The 24,266-nt window shown below is 40.2% G+C and overlaps 1 protein-coding gene and 1 long non-coding RNA gene across 2 annotated transcripts; both read right to left on the bottom strand.

Moving 5' to 3' along the window:
* Positions 1-2,798: 2,798 nt before the first annotated feature.
* Positions 2,799-12,387, bottom strand: LOC119907495. The gene is made up of 4 exons (XR_005445113.1): positions 12,264-12,387; positions 11,993-12,095; positions 10,054-10,179; positions 2,799-2,874 (listed from the first exon to the last, which is right to left on the bottom strand). It is a non-coding gene; the product is annotated as an uncharacterized LOC119907495 (long non-coding RNA).
* Positions 12,388-15,771: 3,384 nt separating this feature from the next.
* Positions 15,772-20,829, bottom strand: LOC119907493 (C-type lectin domain family 4 member E-like). The gene is made up of 7 exons (XM_038725256.1): positions 20,685-20,829; positions 17,562-17,663; positions 17,204-17,281; positions 16,989-17,057; positions 16,420-16,571; positions 16,157-16,281; positions 15,772-16,066 (listed from the first exon to the last, which is right to left on the bottom strand). Exons 1-7 carry the CDS (start codon positions 20,746-20,748, stop codon positions 15,865-15,867), a joined length of 792 nt encoding a protein of 263 aa, XP_038581184.1. The 5' UTR covers positions 20,749-20,829; the 3' UTR covers positions 15,772-15,864.
* Between the last annotated feature and the right edge of the window lie 3,437 nt (positions 20,830-24,266).

Raw genomic sequence — 24,266 nt, 5'->3', positions numbered from 1 at the left:
CCTTCCCTCCAGCTCAGAGTCGGTGAAGCAGCGCACAGACTTGTTCTACCTTCAGCCAGATCCTGGTTGTATTCCCAGCAGCCGTCTGTGGTTCTCCTCCACCCCTCTGGACAACAGCACATGGAAGCCATGCTTGTACGAATCCTCGCCACCCGAGAGCTGCAGGGGGGAGGTGGAAGAGGTGTGGACCAGCAGGGCCGGATGATGCGCTGTTTATATCTGAGGAGGATCAAAATGATGGCTGGCAGTTTTGTTGTTTTTGTTGAACTGTGTTAAATCTGGTTTATCATGTTGCATTAAAAAATTTATAAATTGTTCAGAGAAATACATTCCATCAAACAGAAATATAGAAATTAAGTCTCTCAACTCACGTAAATGAGTTGATCTACAAATAAGACTCAGTTCATCTGCATGTTTTGGAAATCGTGCAAGGTTAATGTTTGTTAAATACTGAACGCTCACATCCATGTTCTGTGATTGCTTTAATCTCTTACATTAAATAAACAGCCTTTATTTACTTACATTACACCCATCTTATTAAGAAAATGAAGTAGCATAACACTACAGATAAGGCTAAAATATTTCTGTGAAATCATCCCTTGAGTCTCATCACTTTAACAGATGAAGAAAAAAGTTAACTGCTCATAAACGGTTTGTCAAGTCTTTGGTTTGTTGAATGTTGATGCTTTCAGTTCTGACCTGAGATTTAGTTATTTTTTTATTTTTGAAAAAAAATACTGAAAAGTAATCCTTGTTTACATTCCTTTTTATTACGTTATTATAGATCGATATGTCCATGCATGTCCTACAGATCTACTCGGATAAAGAAACAACTTTTGACACTGACGTGAACAGAGGAGTCTATTAATATGAATCCTCTTAAACAACATGATGGTTCATTAAGGTTTTTTGTGTCCTCTGGGGTTCATTTTGACTGATTTTGTCTGTATTTAAGGTCAAATGTAGAGATGCTGCCCCTTGTGGTCAGTTAATGTTTGAGGGGTTTTACTAAAACAAATTTCACCTTCCTCTTCCTATAGACACTTCTATAGTACAAAAGCTATTTTGTAGTTTTGTTGGTGTAGCATTGTGCTGTTTTACCTTCAGACCACCATTTCCTTTGGAACTACATTTTCTCAACACAAGACATGGCTGTCTCACAGCAAGGTAAAGCACTAAAACTATTAAGCACGTAGCGTTTGCTTGAACTGATGTTGTAGCTACACTTGGAACAGTGTATTGGTACATAATGAAGGATCTGATATTCCCTCCAACACTTGTTACCTTTTACATATTATCTTCTCCATAATTATTGAGAACATTCAAGAAACAGCATGGTCTTTGAACTATGTTTATTGTTCAGTTTTGTTTTCTTTAACATTGCTCCACTGCTCCATATTCTGTATCCTGTTCTGAGATTGTTTAACAGGCTGAGTGAGACCTAAACTGAACTACTTTCAGACATTAGTTCCCAGTTTCTGCTTGTTTCTCACAATTCGTCTGTGAGGCACTTTGCAGGATTATCAAACCAACACCAAAGATGTCTTGCTGTCTCCCCCATCCTCGCACAGTCCTCCCCATCAGGATCTTCCTCTGTCCAGTTGTCTGGCTCAACACCGCTCCAAAAGATGAACTGAGAGGGTGAGAACAGAAAGAACTGGTTCAACAAACAGGTAACTTTGATATTGGAAATGGACAAAAATGTGTTTTACAACAGTGAAACCTTGTGTACAGTGGAGAGCCGTCCACCCACAACCATGTGCCCTCTTCCTTTGAGTCTGTCAGTCCAATCCAGAACCTGTCCTCAAATAGTTCATTTTTTCTCTCACTTTCAGCTCCAGGAATGTCTGGACGGAAAGTTGATGAAAGTACAACATGTAACTTTTCACACAGATATCGTGAACGAATGCAGAAAGCTACATGAACCTGCAGCAGTGTGTTATACCTGCTCCTCTCTGCTGTCTATCTTAACCAGGTCTCCTCCTTGTTGTCGACAATCCTCTCTGCTATTTTCCCAGGGTGAACTATTGTTGGAGAAATAATAGCACTTTCCTCCATGTTGCTCCCAGCCTTCTTCACATATCGCTTCATCTTTGAAGATATCACAGCAACGACTTCAGTCAGGTGCAACAATCACTGTTTATATTTGTGTGATTAATAAGCAGCAGGAGCTTTGAATCTGCGAGTAGCTGAGACAATCAGAGAGAGGCAACAGTTTTCTACACCAGTATAGTATAATACTACCAATTTAACTTTTTGTATCTGTCATTCCATCAGTTTTTCTTAATCATCATCAGAGGACAAAAACAGTTTGAAAGGAAAACTCCATCACTTACTTGTTTTTATTGCAGGAGGTTGTGGGCATGTTTGCTGCACCGTGTTGCATGGTTTTACATTACAGCGTCTCTTGTTATTAAAGAGTATTAAAAGCTTCAAGGGTTAAAGCTTGCAAGTTTATGAGTTTTAATCTGAGAGCAGCTGAAACAATCACTATTATTCTTATTCACATTTACAAGTTAGCAAGGCAGATGACTGTAGAATCTGAGCTGCAAACCACAAAATAAATCTTTTTTCTGAACCTGAACGGAGACATAACACAAACCTTTCACATTCTAGTTAAAGTGGGAAAACAAAAAAACGCAAGATAACTTGAAAACAGATCATTATCAGAGATCAGTCATTCAACAACAAACCTTGTCACATTTTAAAGTGACCCTGCAGTGTTGTAATTTAACTGACAGTAGACTTGTAACTTGTAGACTGAAGACAAAGAGAGTTTCAAATCGTGACTGGCTTACCTGTGAGTTCTTTTTAGAGCTTCATGCTCGTCTCTCAGTGTCTGGAAACTTTTCTTGGTTTGAATGTTAGCGAAAACTGATTGAAAAACATAAGAACAGGTCAAATGATCCTTTGGTAAATCAGTCAGTCCTTAATAATAAACAATTATAGAGAAAGAAACACCTTCTAAGATGAAGTCTGAAAATAACAAAAGTCACTGAATTTCATCTAGTTTTTCACAGCACTTCTAAAAGGGTCGATTCCACTGATGACAGACTGAACAAAATAAAAACTGGTCTGTGGTGGATTCCTTAATTTTAACTTGTTCTGTTGTAAATAAAAAGAGGAAAGAACATCTAGCCTGGATACAAAGCTATAAAGGTTGTTTTTTTTGTGCACATTTGAGTGTCCAGATGCTTTTTTTCATTTAACTTCTATTGTAAAATCTCTTAACACATTGTTAAAAACACTAACTTTATACTTTTTAATAATTAATTCAGATGATAATCTGGTATTTTATTATAAAGTGAGAAAGTTCTGTTAACTTGTGTACTTTAGTTGAGGAATGAAGAGAAACTAATTTGCATCTTTACTTTGCATTTCAAAATCTCACAACATGTATAACTAAATTAGTATAATAAAATAGATGAGTTTGTCAGTTTTAATGTGTATAATTACTTTAAAAACCTATAATCATGAGTTGTCTGAATGTCCAATGAATCATTTATCTAACTCATAAAATAAGTTAAACAATATTCACTCATTTACATATATTTTGCTTGTTAAAGTTATGATGAAGGTCTTTTTATACATGTGTCACAGAGACGGACACTTCCTGCACCTTTCAATATACGGTAGATTTCTGTGGCCACACAGAAGATCTAAAATTTAGTATTTATCTTAACTGTCAGGGTTACGTCTGTGTGTCTGCCTGTTTTCTGTTTTATTTAACATGGCCTATGTTTACGTGTTTTAGACAACACAATTTTGTTCCATTAAATTTGGTGAGTCTGTCTGACTTTGCTGCTGTGTTAATTTATGATTGTTTTGAAAGTCAAACTTTTATAGTGAGGAGGAGCCTGGTTATCCTGACACGTCATCCAAAATCAACTTGTTTATTGACAATAAGAAAATTAATTCAATTCAATTTTATTTATATAGCGCCAAATCACAACAACAGTTATCTCACAGCGCTTTTCATAAAAGAGCAGGTCTAGACCGTACTCTGTGATGTTATTTACAGAAGCCCAACAGTTCCCACCAAGAGCAAGCACTAGGCGACAGAGGCAAGGAAAAACTTCCTTTTAAGAGGCAGAAACCTCGAGCAGAACCATGGCTCAGGGTGGGGTGGGGTGGGGTGGGGGGGTGGGGAGAGAGAGAGAGAGAGAGAGGTGAGAGAGAGAGAGAGAGAGAGAGAGAGAGAGAGAGAGAGAGTAAGGAGAGAGAGAGAGAGAGAGAGAGAGAGAGAGAGAGGAGAGGGAGAGAGAGGAGGAGAGAGAGAGAGAGAGAGAGAGAGAGAGAGAGAGAGAGAGAGAGAGAGAGAGAGAGAGGGAGATGTAAGGAGAGAGAGAGGGGAGGGAGGCAGCCTACACAATATACACACAGAGGTACACACAGTGAAGGTAATGTTGCTATAGACTAAATGAAAAATGGTACAGATATTTATAGTAGTGTTAATGGTAACCATCGTAATGTTAATGATTATAATAACAATAAGACTAGCAACAATAGTCAGCAGAGGGTGTCGAGCAGGAACACGGGGGCAGCAGGTGACCCGCAGCCACAGATCCAGACTCCACAGCTCCAGAGCCAGAAAACCTGCAGGAAGTGATAGGAGGAGAGAGGAGAGAGACGAGAAAGCACAAGACTACCAGAAAGGGGAGAAGTTGTGTTAGTAACATGCAATAATGGGATAAGGTTGCATACAGAGGGAGAGAAAGTAGAGGAGAGAGGAGCTCAGTGCATCATGGGAAATCCCCCGGCAGTCTAGGCCTATAGCAGCATAACTAAGGGATGGTTCAGGACTCACCTGAGCCAGCCCTAACTATAAGCTTTATCAAAGAGGAAAGTCTTAAGCCTACTCTTAAATGTGGAGATGGTGTCTGCCTCCTGAACCCAAACTGGAACCTGGTTCCACAGGAGAGGAGCTTGATAGCTGAACGCTCTGGCTCCTAGTCTACTTTTGGAGACTCTAGGAACCACAAGTAACCCTGCATTCTGGGAGCGCAGTGCTCTGGTGGGGTAGTAAGGTACTATGAGCTCTTTAAGATAAGATGGTGCCTGACCATTAAGAGCTTTGTAGGTAAGAAGAATGATTTTAAATTCTATTCTGGATTTTACTGGAAGCCAATGCAAAGAAGCTAAAACAGGAGAAATGTGATCTCTTTTCCTGGTTCCTGTCAGAACACGTGCTGCAGCATTCTGGATCAGCTGAAGAGTCTTAATGGACTTTTTCGAGCAGCCTGATAATAAGGAATTGCAGTAATCCAGCCTAGAAGTAACAAATGCATGGACTAGTTTTTCTGCATCATTTTTAGACAGGATGTTCCTGATTTTCGCAATATTACGTAGGTGAAAAAAGGCGGTCCTTGAAATTTGCTTAATGTGAGACTTAAACGACATGTCCTGATCAAAGATAACTCCAAGATTCCTCACAGTGGTGCTGGAGGCCAAGGCGATGCCATCCAGGGAAACTATATCTTTAGATAATGCGTCACGGAGGTGCTTAGGCCCCAGAGCAATAACTTCAGTTTTATCTGAGTTTAACATGAGAAAATTACAGGTCATCCAGGTTTTAACATCCTGAAGGCACATTTGAAGTTTAGCTAACTGATGAGTTTCATCTGGCTTGATTGATAGATATAACTGAGTATCATCTGCATAACAATGAAAGCTTATGGAATGTTTCCTGATAATATTGCCTAAAGGAAGCATATAAAGTGAAGAGGATTGGTCCAAGGACAGATCCTTGAGGAACTCCATGAGTAACTTTGGCGTGCATGGAGGACTCATCGTTAACATGTACAAACTGAAATCGATCTGATAAATAGGACTTAAACCAGCTTAGAGCGGTTCCTTTAATGCCAATGAAATATTCCAGTCTCTGCAATAGGATCTGATGGTCAATGGTATCAAATGCAGCACTAAGATCTAATAAAACCAGTACAGAGACAAGTCCTTTGTCTGATGCAATAAGGAGGTCGTTAGTAATTTTCACCAGTGCTGTCTCTGTGCTATGATGAGCTCTAAATCCTGACTGAAAATCCTCAAATAAATATTGCTCTGTAGAAAGTCACACAGCTGTTTAGCAACTGCTTTCTCCAGAACCTTAGAGAGAAATGGAAGGTTAGATATAGGTCTATAGTTGGCTAAAACATCCGGATCAAGTTTGGGCTTTTTCAGAAGAGGTTTAATTACAGCTACTTTAAAGTACTGTGGTACATAGCCTGTTGATAAAGATAGATTGATCATATCTAGTATAGAGGTGCTGACTAAGGGTAGAACATCTTTAAGCAGCCTAGTCGGGATGGGGTCTAAGAGGCAGGTTGATGGTTTAGATGAAGAAATTATTGAAGTTAGTTGGTAAAGATTGAGGGAAGCAAAACAGTCTAAACATGTATCTGGTTCTACAGCTGTTTCTAAGGTTCCTGAGTTAAGAGATAAGTCGGTGCCAACTGAGGGCAGGTCTTGGTGAATTTTGTCTCTAATAGCTAGAATTTTATCATTAAAGAAGCTCATGAAGTCGTAACTACTGAGCTATGGGAATACTTGGCTCAATAGAGCTGTGACTCTCTGTCAGCCTGGCTACAGTGCTGAAAAGAAACCTGGGGTTGTTCCTATTTTCCTCTATTAATGACGAGTAGTACGCTGCTCTGGCATTACGGAGGGCCTTCCTATAAGTTTTAAGACTATCTTGCCAAATTAAACGAGAATTTTCCACTTTGGTGGAACGCCAATTCCTCTCAAGTTTCCGTGATATTTGCTTTAATTTGCGAGTTTCAGTATTATACCATGGAGCTAACCGTCTTTGTTTTAGTATTTTCTTTTTTAGAGGGGCTACAGAGTCGAGTGTCATTCGCAGCGAGCCTGCAGCACTATCAACAAGATGATCGATTTGGGAGGGACTGAAATTAGCATAGGAGTCCTCCGTTACTTTGTGACTAGATAATGTATTTAGAGCTGATGGAATCGCATCCTTAAATTTAGCTATGGCACTATCAGACAGACATCTTGTATAGAAATTTTTGCCCAATGGCGAGTAGTTCAGCAATACAAACTCAAAAGTTATCAAACAGTGGTCGGATAAAGAGGGATTCTGTGGGAACACCACTAAATGTTCAATTTCAATACCATACACCAAAACAAGGTTGAGGGTGTGGTTAAAACAGTGAGTCGGTTCATGAACACTCTGAGAGAAGCCGATGGAATCTAACAAAGAGATAAACGCAGTACTAAAGCTGTCATTCTCAACATCCACATGAATATTAAAATCCTACAATAATAACTTTGTCCGTTTTAAGGACTAAAGTTGACAAAAACTCTGCAAATTCAGATAAGAATTCAGAGTACGGGCCAGGTGCTCGGTACACTAAGAAAAAGAATTGGTTGCAGTGATTTCCAACTTGGGTGCGAAAGACTAAGAACAAGACTTTCAAATGAGTTATAGTTTAGTTTAGGTTTAGAGCTGATTAGTAGGCTAGAGTCGAAGATAGCTGCAACTCCACCTCCTCGGCCTGTGCCTCGAGGAATGTGAGTATTAATATGACTGGGAGGGGTGGATTCATTTAGGCTAACATATTCTCCATCACCCAGCCAGGTTTCAGTAAGACCAAATAAATCAATATCATAATCTGATATTAGTTCATTTACTAGTACACCTTTAGAAGAGAGAGATCTGATGTTTAAGAGTCCACATTTAACTCTCCTATTCGTTTGCACTATTGCTCTTGTGGTTTTAATTTTTATGAGGTTTTTATGCACAGCTCCTCTTCTGTTTACCTTTTTAAATAATTTCGATGGTCGGGGGGGCAGACACCGTCACTATAGGTTTTCACTAAGTAACTCCTGAAATGGAGGAGCAGAGAAGTGTGTTAGACTGCGACTCTGCGTAGGGTTTTGGGTGGGTAACTGCTGAAAAAGAAGGGCAGAGAAGTGTGTTAAACTGCGACTCTGCCTCCTGGTCTCAACTCTGGGTTGTCATGGATTTGGTCCACTAATAAACTTGGCCAGATTTCTAGAAATGAGAGCTGCTCCTTCCCAAGTGGGATGGATGCCGTCTCTCCGGATCAGACCAGGTCTTCCCCAGAAAGTCTGCCAATGATCAACAAAGCCCACATCGTTTGCTGGACACCACCTTGACAACCAGCGGCGGAATGACGACATGCGGCTATACATGTCATCACTGGTCAGATTTGGCAGGGGTCCAGAGAAAACTACGGTGTCCGACATTGTTTTTGCATATGTGCACACCGACTCAACATTAATCTTAGTGACCTCCGATTGGCGTAACCGGGAGTCATTACCGCCGACGTGAATAACAATCTTACTGTATTTACGTTTATCCTTAGCCAGCAGTTTCAAATAAGACTCAATGTCGCCCGCTCTGGCCCCAGGGATGCACTTAACTATGGCCGCTGGCTTCGCTAAATTCACGTTTCTCAAAATGGAGCTGCCAATGATCAGAGTTGGTTTCTCAGCGGGTTTCGCTGAGTGGGGAAAATCTGTTAGAAACGTGAACAGGTTGATGATGCCCCGTGGACTTTGAATGCTTACGACTATTCCTCCTTCGGACAGTCACCCAGCCCCCCCCCCTTTCCTGGCTGCACAGGAGATGCCGGAGGACGGCTACCAGAGGCTAACTCAGGCCGTTCGCACCGACTACCGGGGACTGGCTAGCTACAGTAGCTAAAGACTGATCTACCAAGGTGCGGAGCCGGACTTCTAAATCACTGAGCCTCGCCTCCATGTCTATAAATAAACTACACTTATTACATGTACCATTACCGCTAAAGGAGGCAGAGGAGTAACTAAACATCTGACACACCGAGCAGGAGAAAGTAGGAAAGAGAGAGGGAGAAGGAGAAGCCATCGCTAGCTGCTAAGCTAAAGTCGCTAACGGCTAAGCTAAATTACTGTAGCGTCAGTTACCAAAACTTTAGAACAACTATGAGATTGAACAGCAGTCACTAAAAGATGGAAAGAACTGTGAGTGCTTAGGCAAAATTACTGTAAAGAATAAGTGTTTAGCGAACAGTTGGCCGCTGTAATCTAACAAATGTAACTGTTATTTAGCGAGAGCAGCACAACACGGTACCAACACACAAGCACCGGAAACGGAAATGAGTCGACACGCTTACCGCAATACGTCAGCAGTACCAATGGCATGGAGTTCCCTATTCAAACCTTCGGGAAAATTAACTACTCTTTAAACTCATTAATGGAGTTTAACGTGTTGAACAAACACAATACTGATTCTTTTAAGGTGTTGTGGTGGCAGCCCGGCTGACGGTGAGTGTCCTGGTTTTTTCTACTTTTTATCAGTTTTTCTGCTTTTTCCCTTGGTTTCCTGTTCTCTGCCCGCCTCTCTGTGTTTTCTCCACCGTGTGCTCTCTCTCCCTCTGCTCCTGAGCCCAGCCAACTACCTGCACCTGCAACCCATCATCCACCTCGTCAGCCTGCCACACCTGCCAGTAATCAACCTCATCCCAGCCTGTATTTCAACCCCGGTTCTCCACACCATCCTTGCTTGATCGTCGCTGCTCCATACCTGGTGCCACTTCAGTGTTCAAGCTTCCATGCTCCTTGTTTTTTCACACTTACCCTGTGCCTTGTCTTTGTCTTCCCTAACCTTGCCTCTCTGTCTGTTTCCCTCCCAGGTACACTCACCCTCGTCCTCCGTTCGGCTGGGCTCATCCACTGGCCCACTCCTCTATGGACTTCCCTCACGGCGTCCTCCCCGTTCCCCCGCCTCTCCTCGCTTCCTCGGCCCGTGTTCCCCGGCTCCCTGGCCCCCTGTCTCCTTGGTTCCCCGTGCCAGTACTTCCCCGACGTCCTCCTCTCCCTCCACTCCAGTCCCTCTCACCCTTTTTTCCCCCAATAAACCTCCTTCCCTCTGAGTGCAGCATTTGGGTCCTCTCTGTCCACACACCACACCCCGTAACATAAGGTAAATTTCATCAAGTTGTTCCACTGAGGTGAAACTGTAAAACAAAATGTGTTTTATTCTCCAGTGCAGCTTTGTCATCTTTTAAAAGTCAATCTACATGATAAACTTACTTAGACGGTAAATAACAATGACGGCAGCTGCCAGGAGAGCGCTGAGAACCAGCAGGGCCACTCTCTCTGCTGTGACCTTTGACCCTCTGTTTGACACCGAGCGTTGTTTGAAGGCAGGAGCTTCACCTGTTAAACACATTTTCTGTGTCACTTTGCAGCTCTAAAAATATTGAGAGCTGCATTTAGCACATCGTTATATAAAGTACAGCACAGCATGTCACTCGCTCACAACATGTAACATGTGACTCCTACCAGCATCTCTAAAGCTCAATGATGAACTGTACAGAAGGCAATTTTTAAAAGTTGAATAATATCCATAGTTAATGGAAGATGTGGACCATTTTAAAGTTTAAATAGATTTCTTGCTTAAAATAAGTAGTAGTGAATGAGTAGATGACAAGACTTGTAAAATGCTTGAAAAGGTGTTAAAATGCGCTCCTGTCACTTGGAGCCTCATGGCACCAAATGTGTAAGATGTTGAGATTTTAAATTGAATACAATGAAATGAACTTGGCTGCCCTGCTTCATTTGCACTTGAGCAGTTTTTCACATTGCTATTTGTTTAACACAGTACAGAGGTTTGTTGCTTGTAATAGACAAACAGGAAATGACATACTTGTCTCTTCTAAATGTCTCAGTTCCTGATTCTTCTCCTCTGCACTCCATTTTACAGTAAACTAACATAGGCTACCCAGTGCTTGAATTGGGCTGGTAACTCACCAGTACGCAGTGACCACTTATGCTTCCTCGTCGCAAATTGATAGTCTAACCCTAACCATTGTGCGTGCAAAAGAACTGCAAAGCAGCACATCTCGATAGGTAGCATAAATCTCCAGCACTACATTTTACATTTTACTGTGACTTTTTCTTGCCCATTGGCACTTCTCACAAGCTGCTGTTATAGGCCTACTCTTTTCTGGTTGTCTGTGCGGTTCATATGACCCTAAATAAACTATATTACCCAATGAGCACTATGTGATGAAGGGAGAACAGCAGAGCTGATACTGGAGCTGTTGAATGGCATATCAGATATTTTTATTTTGATTAATCCATTTTGAGATATATTGTAGTCTGCTGGCCAGGAAGTAATAAAACAATTTGGTAGTGCTAAACCATCACAATCTTTTTTGGCAAATCTTTATTGTTCAGAAATGTATCGATGTTACATGTTAAAGTTCTCCAAGCTTTGCAACTGGGATTGAGTCTTTTTATCAATAATAAAATAAATTTTCTAAAATCGTTCAGCATATGTTCCTGTAAGGAGGCAGCATGGGCAGCTTCTAATGTTTTTATTTTTTGTTCTAGCTCTAATTCATGAGATCTCTATTTATTTTGTTTGTCTAATGAGTAGGAGATTATTTTACCTCTCATGGTTGCTTTTGCTGCCTCCTAAAGAACACAGTGAGATTCCTGTCAGGTCATTAGTTTCCATAAATATTGCGCAATCCTTTTTGAAATAACTAACAAAAGTTAAGATATGTATGTATTGATTGAACTTGGGTATGAGGATTATCAGTTAAAAAAAAGGCAAGTGATGGGGGAATGAGGGGCAAGAGGGAAAAAAAATTGATGCGTCTTTTGAGTTGAGAGAAAATGTTTTCTTTAAACCATGGCAAAGTTGAAACATGGACATAATCAACTAATTCGGGTTGAGCGTGTACTCTGTTGAAACAAGTATCTGGTACAGATATTGTACTTTTAACAAGTACGAGTATCATCAGAGTAAAATGTGTTTGTTCTCTTACTATTGAAATCAAAAATATTGCTCTGAAGCTCAATTCTGAGGCTGCTCTATAAATAGTTTTCTAACAAATATAGCAAATATAGCTAGTATAAAGTAGCATACAAGAGAAACACTCGAGTAAAGTACAAACAGCCAAAACTGCATAGTACAAAACTGTATAGTTTTTGAGTATAGTTACATTCCAGCACTTATTACCTTTTTCTATGTATTCCTGTCGATGGCTCATTGTGTAACTTTATATGAGTTTTTCAGATCCCGACTTCAGAACAAGAGGTATCAGTTGATGAGGAAACGTTCTCTGAAAAAAAAAGCCAAAATGGTAAAATTCTTTGTGTTACTGTGGAAGTAAAATTTTCCATTTGTTCTGTAAACATTCGTATTTTTGACAACTTTGGCAGCATTAGACCGACAGACCAATAGACAAATGGTATAAACTGATACATCAAGCAACACATTTAAAACTCACCACTGACTTTTCATCCTGCTCTTTTGTAGGATTTAAAACTTAACATCAATATATACAGCACATCAACCATCAACCTCTGGCATTTTTGTGACCAGCAGTGACACTTTGTGCTACTTAAGTGTTCACAGCTTTCTGTAAAAAAACAACTTCCTGTTGCACTCAAAGATGGGGAGGATCCTTTATCTTAAAGAGTCTAGTGCCCCAAACCAATTTTTTGTCATGTTATGTTTGTGGTTTCAGAAACCATTCTTGTGCAATAACCCAGTAACTCTGCCTCTTATTATTTATTCACCATTCTCTGTTTCAGAGCTGTTCATACCGTTCATGTTGTCATATTGTATATACTGTATACCAAATCCACCTCGTGTACATAACACCACACATAATACTTATTTATTCCTGCATTCTTTACACCCTGTGTACATGTATGCTTGTATGTGTATGTGCACCTGTATATCACATCCACCTCCGACAAACACAATAATATGTTACAACCCGGCTCATGTGGAAAGGGAAGCAACATGAACCAGAGTGTTTTTGGTAAAAGTGCAAGTTGTTTATTGTTGACAGGGTTTACAAACAGAACGGAAAAGCGCTGGTGGATGCTGCTTAAATCAAAGAACCAAATATAACTTAAAGAGGTCTCTCCAACTGAGAGATGGCCACCTGCTAATCAAACTAAACAAAACTCTGACTTGCCCAGTAAGAAACAAAATACAAAATGAGCGGCACCCTCTAAGCCCAGTGTGTCTAACAAATAGTGTTGTGTCGTTCAAAGAACGTTTCGTTGATAAGACCTAATCGTGTGTATGACTCGGGAGGAACGGGTTGTCTCAGTGAGTGATTCGTTCATTTTCACGCATGCGTGAAGGATCTTGGACTCTTGCGTTCACTCGTCACACAGCAGCTGCATGGGATCCGTCAGCACAGGAAACAGAATTGATTAGTTCAGGACTCTCAACTGTGGGTCTCTGGGTTTGACTCTTTCATTTGTCACGTGACAGCTCCTACTGTGGGGCAGGAATGAACTACTCGTTCACTGCTCACATGGGTCCTGCTAGTGTTTAACATTACAGCTAACAGCTGATGAAGTTGTTCTGGGTCCACTCTGAGAAAGCTCAATTCTGAGGCTGTCGTCTCCTCTCCAAAACAAACAGACCCGGTCATTAAAACATTAAAACACAGCCAGGTAGCAACGTTAGCGTTAGCCCTGTAAACCGCTAACAGCTGATCCAGGTCCGCCAGAGAACGCAATGTAACTTTTCCTTTTTATTTACCAACAGAGCCGTGCTGTTGTTTCTCAGCTCGTGACTGGTGAACAACCTGCAGTGTTTGAGAGCGATGTGCTCATGTGTGTTTCTCTGTCTGCAGAATCAGGACCTGATGTGGTCCATTCTGCGTCCAGAACTGCCAAACTGCTGCGTTTACATGTGTTTATTTCTTTGTTCCTCTCTCTGTGCTGGAGTTCTTTAAGAACTTGGTGGCTTGATCCAGATTATTATTAAATTGGTTGAATTTTAATAAGAGTGTGTTTATTCACATAGTGTATCAAGCTTATTAGTTCAATACATTTACTGCAAATCTGATATTCATATTTTACTCATGGATAGGGACGTTAGGCTACTGTATGAATGAGCACTTTAGAGATAATGATAGTAATTATATACATAAGCCTTTACATGGCTGGTCTGGTTGTATACTTGGGAAAGATTGTGAAAATGGAAGGAATGTTTTTTAATCGCCCACTAGAGGGCTGCAGCGCCACAATAACCAGCCTAGTTCAAATGAACGAAATGACTCAAAAAAAGATTAGTTCATTTTAATGAACGAGATTTGAATGAATGGGTCTGTCAAAAGACTCGAACTTGCCATCACTACTAACAAACTTAACTGCAGGTCGATATCAGTAATCCCCCACTAGGGTACTTGCCCTGCTTCCTTAACACAATTCATAGTAAAGGTAACACTCTGACACTAAGAACTAACACTTATCACTAGAACTAACGCTTCTACAGCAGTTAACACAGTTACCACTATAAAGGACAATACGAACGAGCCGAGTTGATCAAGGGGAAAATCACAACTGCCAAGTTCACACAGGTAGGCAGCTATTTAAACAGGGGATGATCTGGAAGGCGGTAGATGACTAGAGGAGGTTTCCAGGCGCCGCACCAATCAGACCATCAGCCGGAACCTCACGCCCAGCCAATCCTCGGCAAGGTTTCGCACATCCTGCTTAACATAACACACAGCTGCACAACACAGATACATATACACAGATAATGGAGGAGGCCATCACAAATAACAATATTGGTAATAATATTTTTTTCTCCTGCTTCCTTTGCACTCTGTTCATTCCACTACTGCACTATTGCACTATCTGTTTGTTTTTTTTCATAGTGTGTGTGTGTGTATAAATATATATATATATATATATATATATATATATATATATATATATATATATATATATATATATATAGTGTTCTCTACACTGTAGCCTGTGTTTGATTATTATTGTCTTATTGTATTATTGTATAAGTAAGCACATCATGAGCATTGTCCAGAGTGAAATTCCTCGTATGTGTACACATACCTGGAAATAAAGCTCATTCTCACTCTTTTCTACTATTACTTTGACCCCTCTCCTCTTCCTCTTAAAATACTCTAGGATGCTCATCTCTGTGTGAACATTTTGAATGCCGTTTATGTTGCTTGTCGATTATCTCTTATTTATCTATTTCTGTTTAAAACAATTATTTTCCTTTTTTTTGTAATCTACATGAAGATATCTGTAAGATCACTTTAAAATATCAAGCTTGCTGTCTAGCCTACTATTGTTGCCTGTGTTGTAACGTGTGTGTCATGTTAAAAGCCCAAGATGTTCTATCCACAGATTTATTTATCTATCCGTCAGATTTTAAGACAAATGTATTTAAAGCACCGTCAATCTGACAGTGTTAAAGTGGAACAGGAGAACTTGGGTAGAGTGTGACAATATTTTTAAACATAAAAAACTCCTCTGCAACAACTGCGGATTAATAGTATTCAGTAACACTGTATGGTCAACGACTCAATACTATAAATTAACTAAATGTTTGGATTTATCAGGAACACAGTATCTGGATACTGTGAAACTTAAGTTAATAGCCCGGACTTGCATTTGCTTCAATCACTGAACTCACCGTGCCTATTTTTGGGACAGGCTTCGATACGGTACAGGCCTTTAATTCCTTTTGCACAAAACTCTTGCTCAGTAAAGATTGCCCCCTATCAAATTGTTTATTTCAACCTGTATGAATATTACTTGTATAAAAATGTGGCTTTTTTCATCTGTCGTTTACCACACCGGTAAATCCATAACATAAACTAAACAATATGTTGATATTGACAAACGTTTTAACATTTAAATTTGTAATTAGCTTTGAACTAGATCAAGCGGGCGACCCAGGGGGCATTAAGGTTTTACACATCCAAAAAACTTTTAGAAATAAAACCAAACCAGGCGTCAAATTGAGAAATGTGTTTATTTGTCAAAATGTGTGTATAAAAATAACATTGCTCCACATTCTGTACTGAGATTGCTTAACCAGACGGAGACTTAAACTGAACTACATTTCATAAACCAGTTTCCAGTTTCTGCTGGTTTCTCACAAATACTTCTGTGAGGCTTTTTGCAGGATTTATCAAACCAACACTTCAGGTCATGAGCTCCTGATTTCTCCCCCATCCTCGCACAGTCTTCTCCATCAGGATCTTCCTCTGTCCAGTTGTCTGGCTCAATGCTGCTCCAAAAGGACAAACTGAGATAGTGAGATCAAAAAGAACTGGTTCAATAAAACTGGAAACTTTGATATTGGAAATTGACAAACATCTGTTTACAACAGTGAAACCTTGTGTTCAGTGGAGAGCCGTCTGCCCACAACCATGTGCCCTCTTCCTTTGAGTCTGTCAGTCCGATCCAGAACTTGTCCTCAGGTTCGTTCATTTTGTCTCTCAGTTTCAGCTCCAGGAATGTCTGCACGGGAAAGTTGATGAAAAGGCAACATGTAACATCACTTTTCTGAGCTGAGAGATCATGTTAACTAATGCAGAAACATAAGGATGTGATAAATGAAGCCAGTGAGCTACATGAACCTGCAGCAGTGTGTTATACCTGCTCCTCTCTGCTGTCTATCTTAACCAGGTCTCCTCCTTGTTGTTGACATTCAACTCTGCTGTTATTCCAGGATGATCTATTGGTGGAGAAATTATAGCACTTTCCTCCATGTTGCTCCCAGCCTTCCTCACATATCGGACATGACTCATCTTAGAAGAGTGGACAGCAAAGACTTCAGTCAGGTGCAACGAACCACTGTTTATATTTGTGTGATTAATAAGCAGCAGGAGCTTTGAATCTGAGCGCAGCTGAGACAATCAGAGAGAAGCAACAGTTTTCTGCTTCACAGGTACAGTATGCTGCCAAATTGCCAATATAACTTTGTATTGTATCTGTCAGTCGATCACTGTTTCTTTCTTTCTTTGTTTTGTGGGCTTTTTTGTCTTTATTTTTTTAATGATATGACAGTTGAGGGATATGAAATGTCGGGGAGAGAGACAGAGAAGAGGGGATGACCTGCAGCAAAGGCCCACGGGTTGAGCCTAGTGGTGAGCTAACCAGGGCTCCCACCGTTAATCATCATCAGAGGATGCAAAAATGTTAGAAAGGAAAAATCCATCTCTCACTTTTTACTGCAGGAGGTTGTGGGCATGTTTGCTGCACCGTGTTGCATGGTCTTTCATGGTGCAGTTGAGCTGAGAGATAATTAACAGACTAATATCAGAATTAAACTTAAAACCATCTGTTGATAACCATCCAAGTTTAATTAAACATATGCCACATTTTGAAGTGACCTCATGGACTAAACCTTTTAGACAGTTTCAAACACAAACAAGCTTACCTGTGAGATTACTTTTCACAGCTTCATGCTCAGCTGTCAGTTTTTGGAGACGTTCCAGGGTTTGACTGTTTTTATAAGCTGATTTTAAAAAGTGGAGGTCAAACATATTATTTGGTATATAACTTATTTAGTAAACTACTCAGTGTTTAAAGAAAACATCTGTTTATCAGAAGAGAATCACTCCAAGATTAACTTGTATATAAACATGTATATTAATATGAAAGCCGTTCTGTTGACATTAATTACATTTTAATGTGTTCTGTTCTGTTAATGCAAACAAACCCAAAAACCTGCTCAAATCATCTGCCATCTTTCAGATTTCATGGGTCACTCTAAATGAATTACTTTACAAACTCACAGGTAACACCAAGAGCGATGACAGCAGCTGCCAGGAGAGCACTGAGAACTACCAAGGCCACTCTCTCTGACTTGAGCTTTGACCCTCCTTTTTGTTGGGACCCTGTTGAACAGAAGAGGAGACAGAAAATTCAAGTCACTCAATTAACCAGGTTAGTTAAGTTTTGAATGTTGAGGATGAATGAATGTGATTAAGGGGATGAATGGAGGGAGGAAGTTGTCTGTTAAAGGAAAGGAGCGATTCCTGTATGGCAGCTTTGCATGATTCAAAGTTCAAAAAAATAATTTTCTGTCTTATTCTGGCTCTTCATGTAGGTCCTCATTTCAGCCTCTGTCTGAAACCAGCTGTAGATGCTCCTGTCTCTTCAAGCCTCCCCCTCTGAAAGGCCACTGTGACCTGATTGGTCAAGACCTGAAGCATGTTACCAGGGGAGAGTTTATTCTCAAAATGTTTTGCACCGGTTTGCAACATTTTTGGATTGAATGACAAGTTACCTTTCAACCTTCCGCAATGGGCATCAAGGTACAGTATGTTATCTCTGGTTTGGTGGGCGTGTCACAGGTGTTACCCAATCAGCTGCGTTAAGTTTGTAAACACTACAGTGTTAAAAAGGCAGGAAAATGCAGTGCGCTTGCGTACACAACAGGGTGTTCGGGTTTTGTTGGCGCTGAACTCGCCCCAGGCTATTGTTGTCACTGAGCAGTACAGGCAGACTGAGCGTTGCTGTGCAGAGCAAATGACCATATATGGAACACCGGCTCCGTCTAGCTCTGTGTCGTCAAACTGAGCCGTTGGTAGAAAAAGCTGTTGAAAACAGAGTGTTCAGAACAGGAGGAAATCTTAGGGTTTGTCTCACAGGCATTTCTTTTAAATACTTTAAACTCATTATTTGAATCTTTTGGCCACATCCAACATTGTAGAAAAGTCATCAAATATAGGAAAGCATAACAGGTCTCTTTTAAGTCCGGTCTGGGACGGATCTCTTGTTGATATATACCTAGACTATACCATGGTGGAGGAAATATTCAGATCTTTTACTTGAGTAGAAATACTAATGCTACACTGATCCTGCATTGAAATGTTAATCTTAATTTTTAAATCAACTAGTAACTAAAGCTGATAGATAAATGTACTGAAGTAAAAAGTACAAGAACAAAAAGGACTGAAAGAAAATACATATAGTACCTCAAATTTGTGCTTTAGAGTGAATGTCCAGATTGTGTTTAACTTTTTAAATATCTTTTACTGCAAACTGCTTTCTTCCTTCAAAACTGAAATTCAGATCCTAAAGCTGGGAACTTCTACTAAAAATCTAAATCTTTATAATCTAAAAAGTTCCCCTTTCTGCAAATACATGGCAAATTAACTGGAGTAATTCTACAGGTTAGAATCATTGTTTTAAAGAAGCGACACAGGTTGATATACTGAGATTTAAAAAGAAAAAAGAGATTTGAACTTGTAACACTGAAAGATTCAGTATGGCTTTTAAATCTGTGGTAATCCATTTATGTTTTGTGCTTTTAAGAACCTTTTGGAAACACTATCATAGCAAAACAAACATTTCATATATTCACACACAGAACATTTTCTGCAGGTTGCCCTTTTACCTGTTGCTGCTCTGAGCTCTTTCTTACATTGCAGGTTTCTTCAACTTCAGTTTATTTATAAGTTAATTTATTGGGCAGCAGTAGCTCAATAACGATAGAGGGTGGCCGGTTCAAGTCCAGCACGCACAAGTACAGAGTGTGGTAACTGGAGAGGAGCTGTTTGCGTTCTGTGTATGGTCGAGGCGCCCTTGACTATGGCCACTGAAACCCCAAGTCCCTAAATGCTGCAGCGGCAGCTACAATATGACAGGAAAAGGAAACATGAAGCTTGACACTTTGTTTAGAACATACACTTTGTGTGTATAGTTCCTTTTTTTTTTTTTTTTTGACCACAAAAATTTCTTCTTCACGCCAAATTTTGCAATAAACTACCAGACCTTCTCAACACGTCCTCTTTACCAAGTGGTACATGTTTTCTCTTTCATTCCTTCTTTCAGTTGATAAAAAGCGAGAGATATTACAAGAAAATGTAAAAAATGTGTCTGTCTGATTTTGACTTCTTTAAGCTATAATTGTGTATATCTTTTAGCCGTGACAGGCTACGGTATCCACATCGCCTCTTTCACAATGTAAGTTTCTGGGAAAATTTTAACCTGAAAATTAGCATAATGTGGGACCTTTATAGTTACGGAATATGTTTTTACAGTCACTTTTGAACATTTCTCAGATCAGAAGTGAAATTCTCAAAACTACTTCTACATCATAAAAGCAATTTCTCATTATTTTCAATATTGCAAACGTTTTTGGCACAGTCATGCGCATGATCATGTACAGTTATTATCTATTACTTATATCATGTTCATCACAATATATTACACTAGTTGTACCCCCCAACACAGGTATTTGTTTATTGGATAAGTCACTACATGCAAAATGGTTGAACCAGTTGTCATAATCTGTCAAGGATATTTTCTATACATGGCTATTAGACTTTTTTCTAACGTGTCCTGAAATAATGCTATGAAATGCTGTAAACCGTCTAGTCTTTCTCTTTTCTGTATTGCAATCACATGCTCTGTCAACAAATGAACTTTGAATCCTGCCCAATCTCTTGCAATGTAAAACTTTGTACTGTCGAAATTGATTTAGGCCATATGGATCATTGTTATTAGAACTTTAGCCATAGTTTACCTCAGAAAATACTATAATATAATACAGAGTACACTGTTATATGACGACATGGATAAACATTTTGACTATGCTGTTTGTAAACACTGACACAAGGACTTTCTCATTCTGATGGCGCTGACATTGTTCACTGAAATAAAGATTTCCTATTGAGAAACTGACTAAGGATTCTGAGCATGTTCCGGGCTTTTTAGAAATGCACTTATTGTTTTTCAAATGTTGAGGATGATTCAAGAAATTTACCAAAGCAACTGAGAAAAACTGTAACAGTGCTCATCCAACCAAGGTTGAGGTCAAGGGCAACTGGATTTGGTTGAAGAGACTAGAAGATGTTCCGTCCTTAGATGGATAGATATAGGCTACAGATAGTATCATAATTAAGACTTACCCCCGGCATTTGTATTTGCTCTTGTGAATTTCACATCGGAGTACACCACATCAGCTTCAGGCATTTTACTGCTGTGACCATCAGTGAGTTTTAAAGATAAAGAGAATGCTGCTGTTTCCTTCCTGTGAGAGTCAAGGATGGGGAGAACTTGATGGTAAATATTTTACTTCCCTTTTTGTTCAGACGTGGCCGTGTGTGTGTGTGTTACACACAAAACATACGAAGAGAGCACGACAGTAGTAAATGCTGATGTAGACAGGCAGATGTTCTAAGCAGCCTACGTAGGCCTGTTAAATAATGTAGCCTATTTTATATGATACAGTATCTTCTACCTCCCCCCCCCCCCCCCCCCCCACACACACACAAAAAATAAGTAGAAGACAGTTCTATATAAATAAGTAAGTAAAGCTTGCAAAGTACAATAAATACATGATAAATAGGTATTAAATTTTAAAAAGATTGAGTTAAAAATAGATAAATAAAGAAATAAAATAAATCACAAATCTGCGCACACATGGACATACACATAGATCAATGAGTTAATCAGCCATTCATGTTTCTAATGGACGTGGGTACAAAACTTGTCATGGCTCTCTTGGTCCTGAATCTAAGTCATCTGTATTTCTGGCCTGAGGGTAATAGACTGTAGTGGCTGTGCAGTGTGTGAGTGGTGTCTGGGGCTATTTGTTCCTTTTTTTTTATTCCTCCTGTTGTAAATACTGATAAGTGGTTCCTGCACCTGTCCGATTATTTTACTGCTCATTGTTATGATTTTGTTTAGTGTGTTGCGATGGATGTTGGATAGTGATCCAAACCAGGCTGATATATTGAAGGTAATTACAGATTCAATGAAGCATTTGTATCAGGACTGACTGGCTGACCCTGAAGTCTACGGAGCTTCCTCAAGAAAAAGAGGCGCTACTGACACTTGGAGAAAATGTTTTCACTGTTTGGTTGGAAGGAAAGTTATCCATTATTGTCCTGAGGTATCTATATGATTCAATCCTTTCTATTGGCTGGTTGTTGACTAACAGAGTGGGGATGATGGAAACATCTTTGCAGAAGTCAACAACCAGTTCCTTTGTTTTAGAGGGGTTGCGGTCAAGACAGTTCTGCTTGCACCACTCTCACTTGTAAGTCTCGTAGTAAATTAGTGGTATCCATGTCATCGGAATATTTAATGTATTTTATTCTGGGGTTAGTGCTCCTGCAGTCACTAGTGTATTGTGACTATAGTGTGTACAGAACCGGTGAGATTACAGAGCCATGTGGAGGACCGGTGGAGAACTGAGGTGACTGTTGACTCTGACCCACTGGTGTCTCTGTCAGAAAAGACAGGATCCAGAGAATAAGGTGCAGGTTCACGTCCATTTGGAGCAATTTTTGTCCCATTGGGTGAGGTTGCACCACGTTAAAAGCACTTGAGAAATCCACAAAGACCAGTCTGATGAGTGACCTGGGCTTTTCAAGATGGGAATAAGTGCCATGTAGCAGTGTTAATATGGCATCATCCACACCTCTATGCTGTTTGTATGCAAACTGAGGGGGTCAACATGCAAACTGACCTCCTCCTGAAGCTGGGAAAGAATAAGCCTTTCAAAGCCTTTCATTACCAGAGATGTTAATGCCACAGGCCAGTAGTCATTGTTGCAGGTGGGATTGCTCTTTTTGGCCATTGGACAGATGACTGAGGATTTCCAGGTTGATGGGGTTGTATGTTCTGACAGGGAATGAACAGATAACAGAAAACACCTGCCAGCTGGCTGCAACAGGCCTTCACCAACCGTCCACAGATCTGATCAGGTCCTGGTGCTTTGTTTGGTTTCATCCTCTTCAGCATGAGTTCCACTTCCTCCTGCCGCAACTCCAGATTTGGTTGTGCAGGATTCATAGGAGTGAGCTCAGCTATAAGCTCATTCCTCTCTTGTGAATAATCAGTCTGGTCAAACCTGGAGCAGAATTGACTGAGGTCCTCTGCCATGTTGACAGAGTCTGTTGTCCCGGATGATGCTGAGTTGTTAATGGGGAGGCCAGCCAGTGTTTTAACGCCTCGCAAGGCATCCCTAGCTTTGCCTTCCGAAAGAGTTTCTCAACTTTGTCCTTGTATCCTTTCTTTGCTGATTTTATTTCCTTGTTCAGTCTGTTTTGGTTGAGTTTGGACTCAGTTCTGTTTCCTAAGTTGAATGCTATTTTCTTTTTATTAAGAGTGGTTTTTAGTGCTTTTGTAATCCAGGGTTTATTGTTAGAGAATACTTTCACAGTTTTTCGCGGGACAATCATATCCTCACAGAAGGTGATATAGTGGGTAACCACTTCAGCGGCTTCCTCTTGGCTGCTCCCCTGAGTTAACACCCAATCTGTGCAGTCAAAGCAGCCCTGTAGAGACTCAGCCACATTATCATCCCACCTTTTTACCAGCTTCTTGGTCACGCCATCTCTCTTCAGTTCTGTACGATAAGCAGGGATCAGATGGACCACATTATGGTCTGCAGTGCTAAGCGGTGTTTTTTTGTATGCATTCTTTACATTACCATAACATAGGTCGATCATTTTGTCACCTCTGGTGGTGCATGACACATATTGTTGGTAGGTTGGAAGTGTTTTGTTTAGCCTGCTGCCATTAAAATCCCCTAAAATGAGAACTGGGGAATCTGGGGATGAACATTCAATCTGATGGACACGTGCCGCTGTGGCCTCTAAGGCCTCTATTTCCATTGGTAATCACGGCCCAGCCTGCGTTGTCTCAGTGTCAGCTCTCCGCAGTCGTCCAAGTTCAGTGCTGGATAATCCATATTTCGCAGAAGCAGCAGGTTGTCCCTGTTGTACCGTAGAATTTCGACCCATGACTCCCAGATAATGCCATTAGCAGTTCGACTGCCCAGAGCAGCAAACATTCATAGAAACCGTGATATTACTCTATTTGACACTTGCACTCAGGAACACACTTAAATAACTAGACAATCTTAACACGCAACAAGACGCTCGCCACCTGTTGCCATTACCTATTATATTATAGTTATAACTAACAGTGTTCTTGTAGCGAATCAGGTTATGCTGAAGACCTTCAAGAAAATTTAGGATTACACCTATCTTCCCAGTTGTGTGTAAGCAAGACACAATGCATTGAAAAAGACCGGGTCAGGCCAGCCTGAGCTGGAACACTTAAGTAACAGTAAACAGATAACCATTGGCGGCGATTTATGTTTCTGCTAACAACTATAAAAACAGTAAGTTTCTTGTTCATATACAGATTTAGAGTATGCCTAAGTATTCAAAGCACGCATTTCAGTACCATAGGAAAATAACAGATGAACTGACACACACAAGCACAGCGAACAGGGATTAGAGATCAAAAGTTTAACTGATGCTAGCCTGCACACCATGAAACCCACGGAAAGTAATAATCATTCTACCTAAAAATCTTTGTAGAAAAATCCTCACACATGAACATAATCACAGGCCAAGAGTACAATCCAAGACAAAGCCGCCATCGTTGTTGAGACACCACAACAAAGGCCTACATTAACAAGCCAAACAAGTTAAGCTATGGGCTAACCTACATACACAGTAAAATACATTACA

This window comes from Micropterus salmoides, unplaced genomic scaffold (assembly GCF_014851395.1).
Source record: "Micropterus salmoides isolate LMB-PRFRI ecotype aquatic unplaced genomic scaffold, ASM1485139v1 Ms_hic_scaffold_17, whole genome shotgun sequence".
In the NCBI taxonomy this organism is placed as follows: Eukaryota; Metazoa; Chordata; class Actinopteri; order Centrarchiformes; family Centrarchidae; genus Micropterus; species Micropterus salmoides.
The sequence above is the reverse complement of the archived record's forward strand: the minus strand, read 5'-3'. Positions and strand labels throughout refer to the sequence as shown.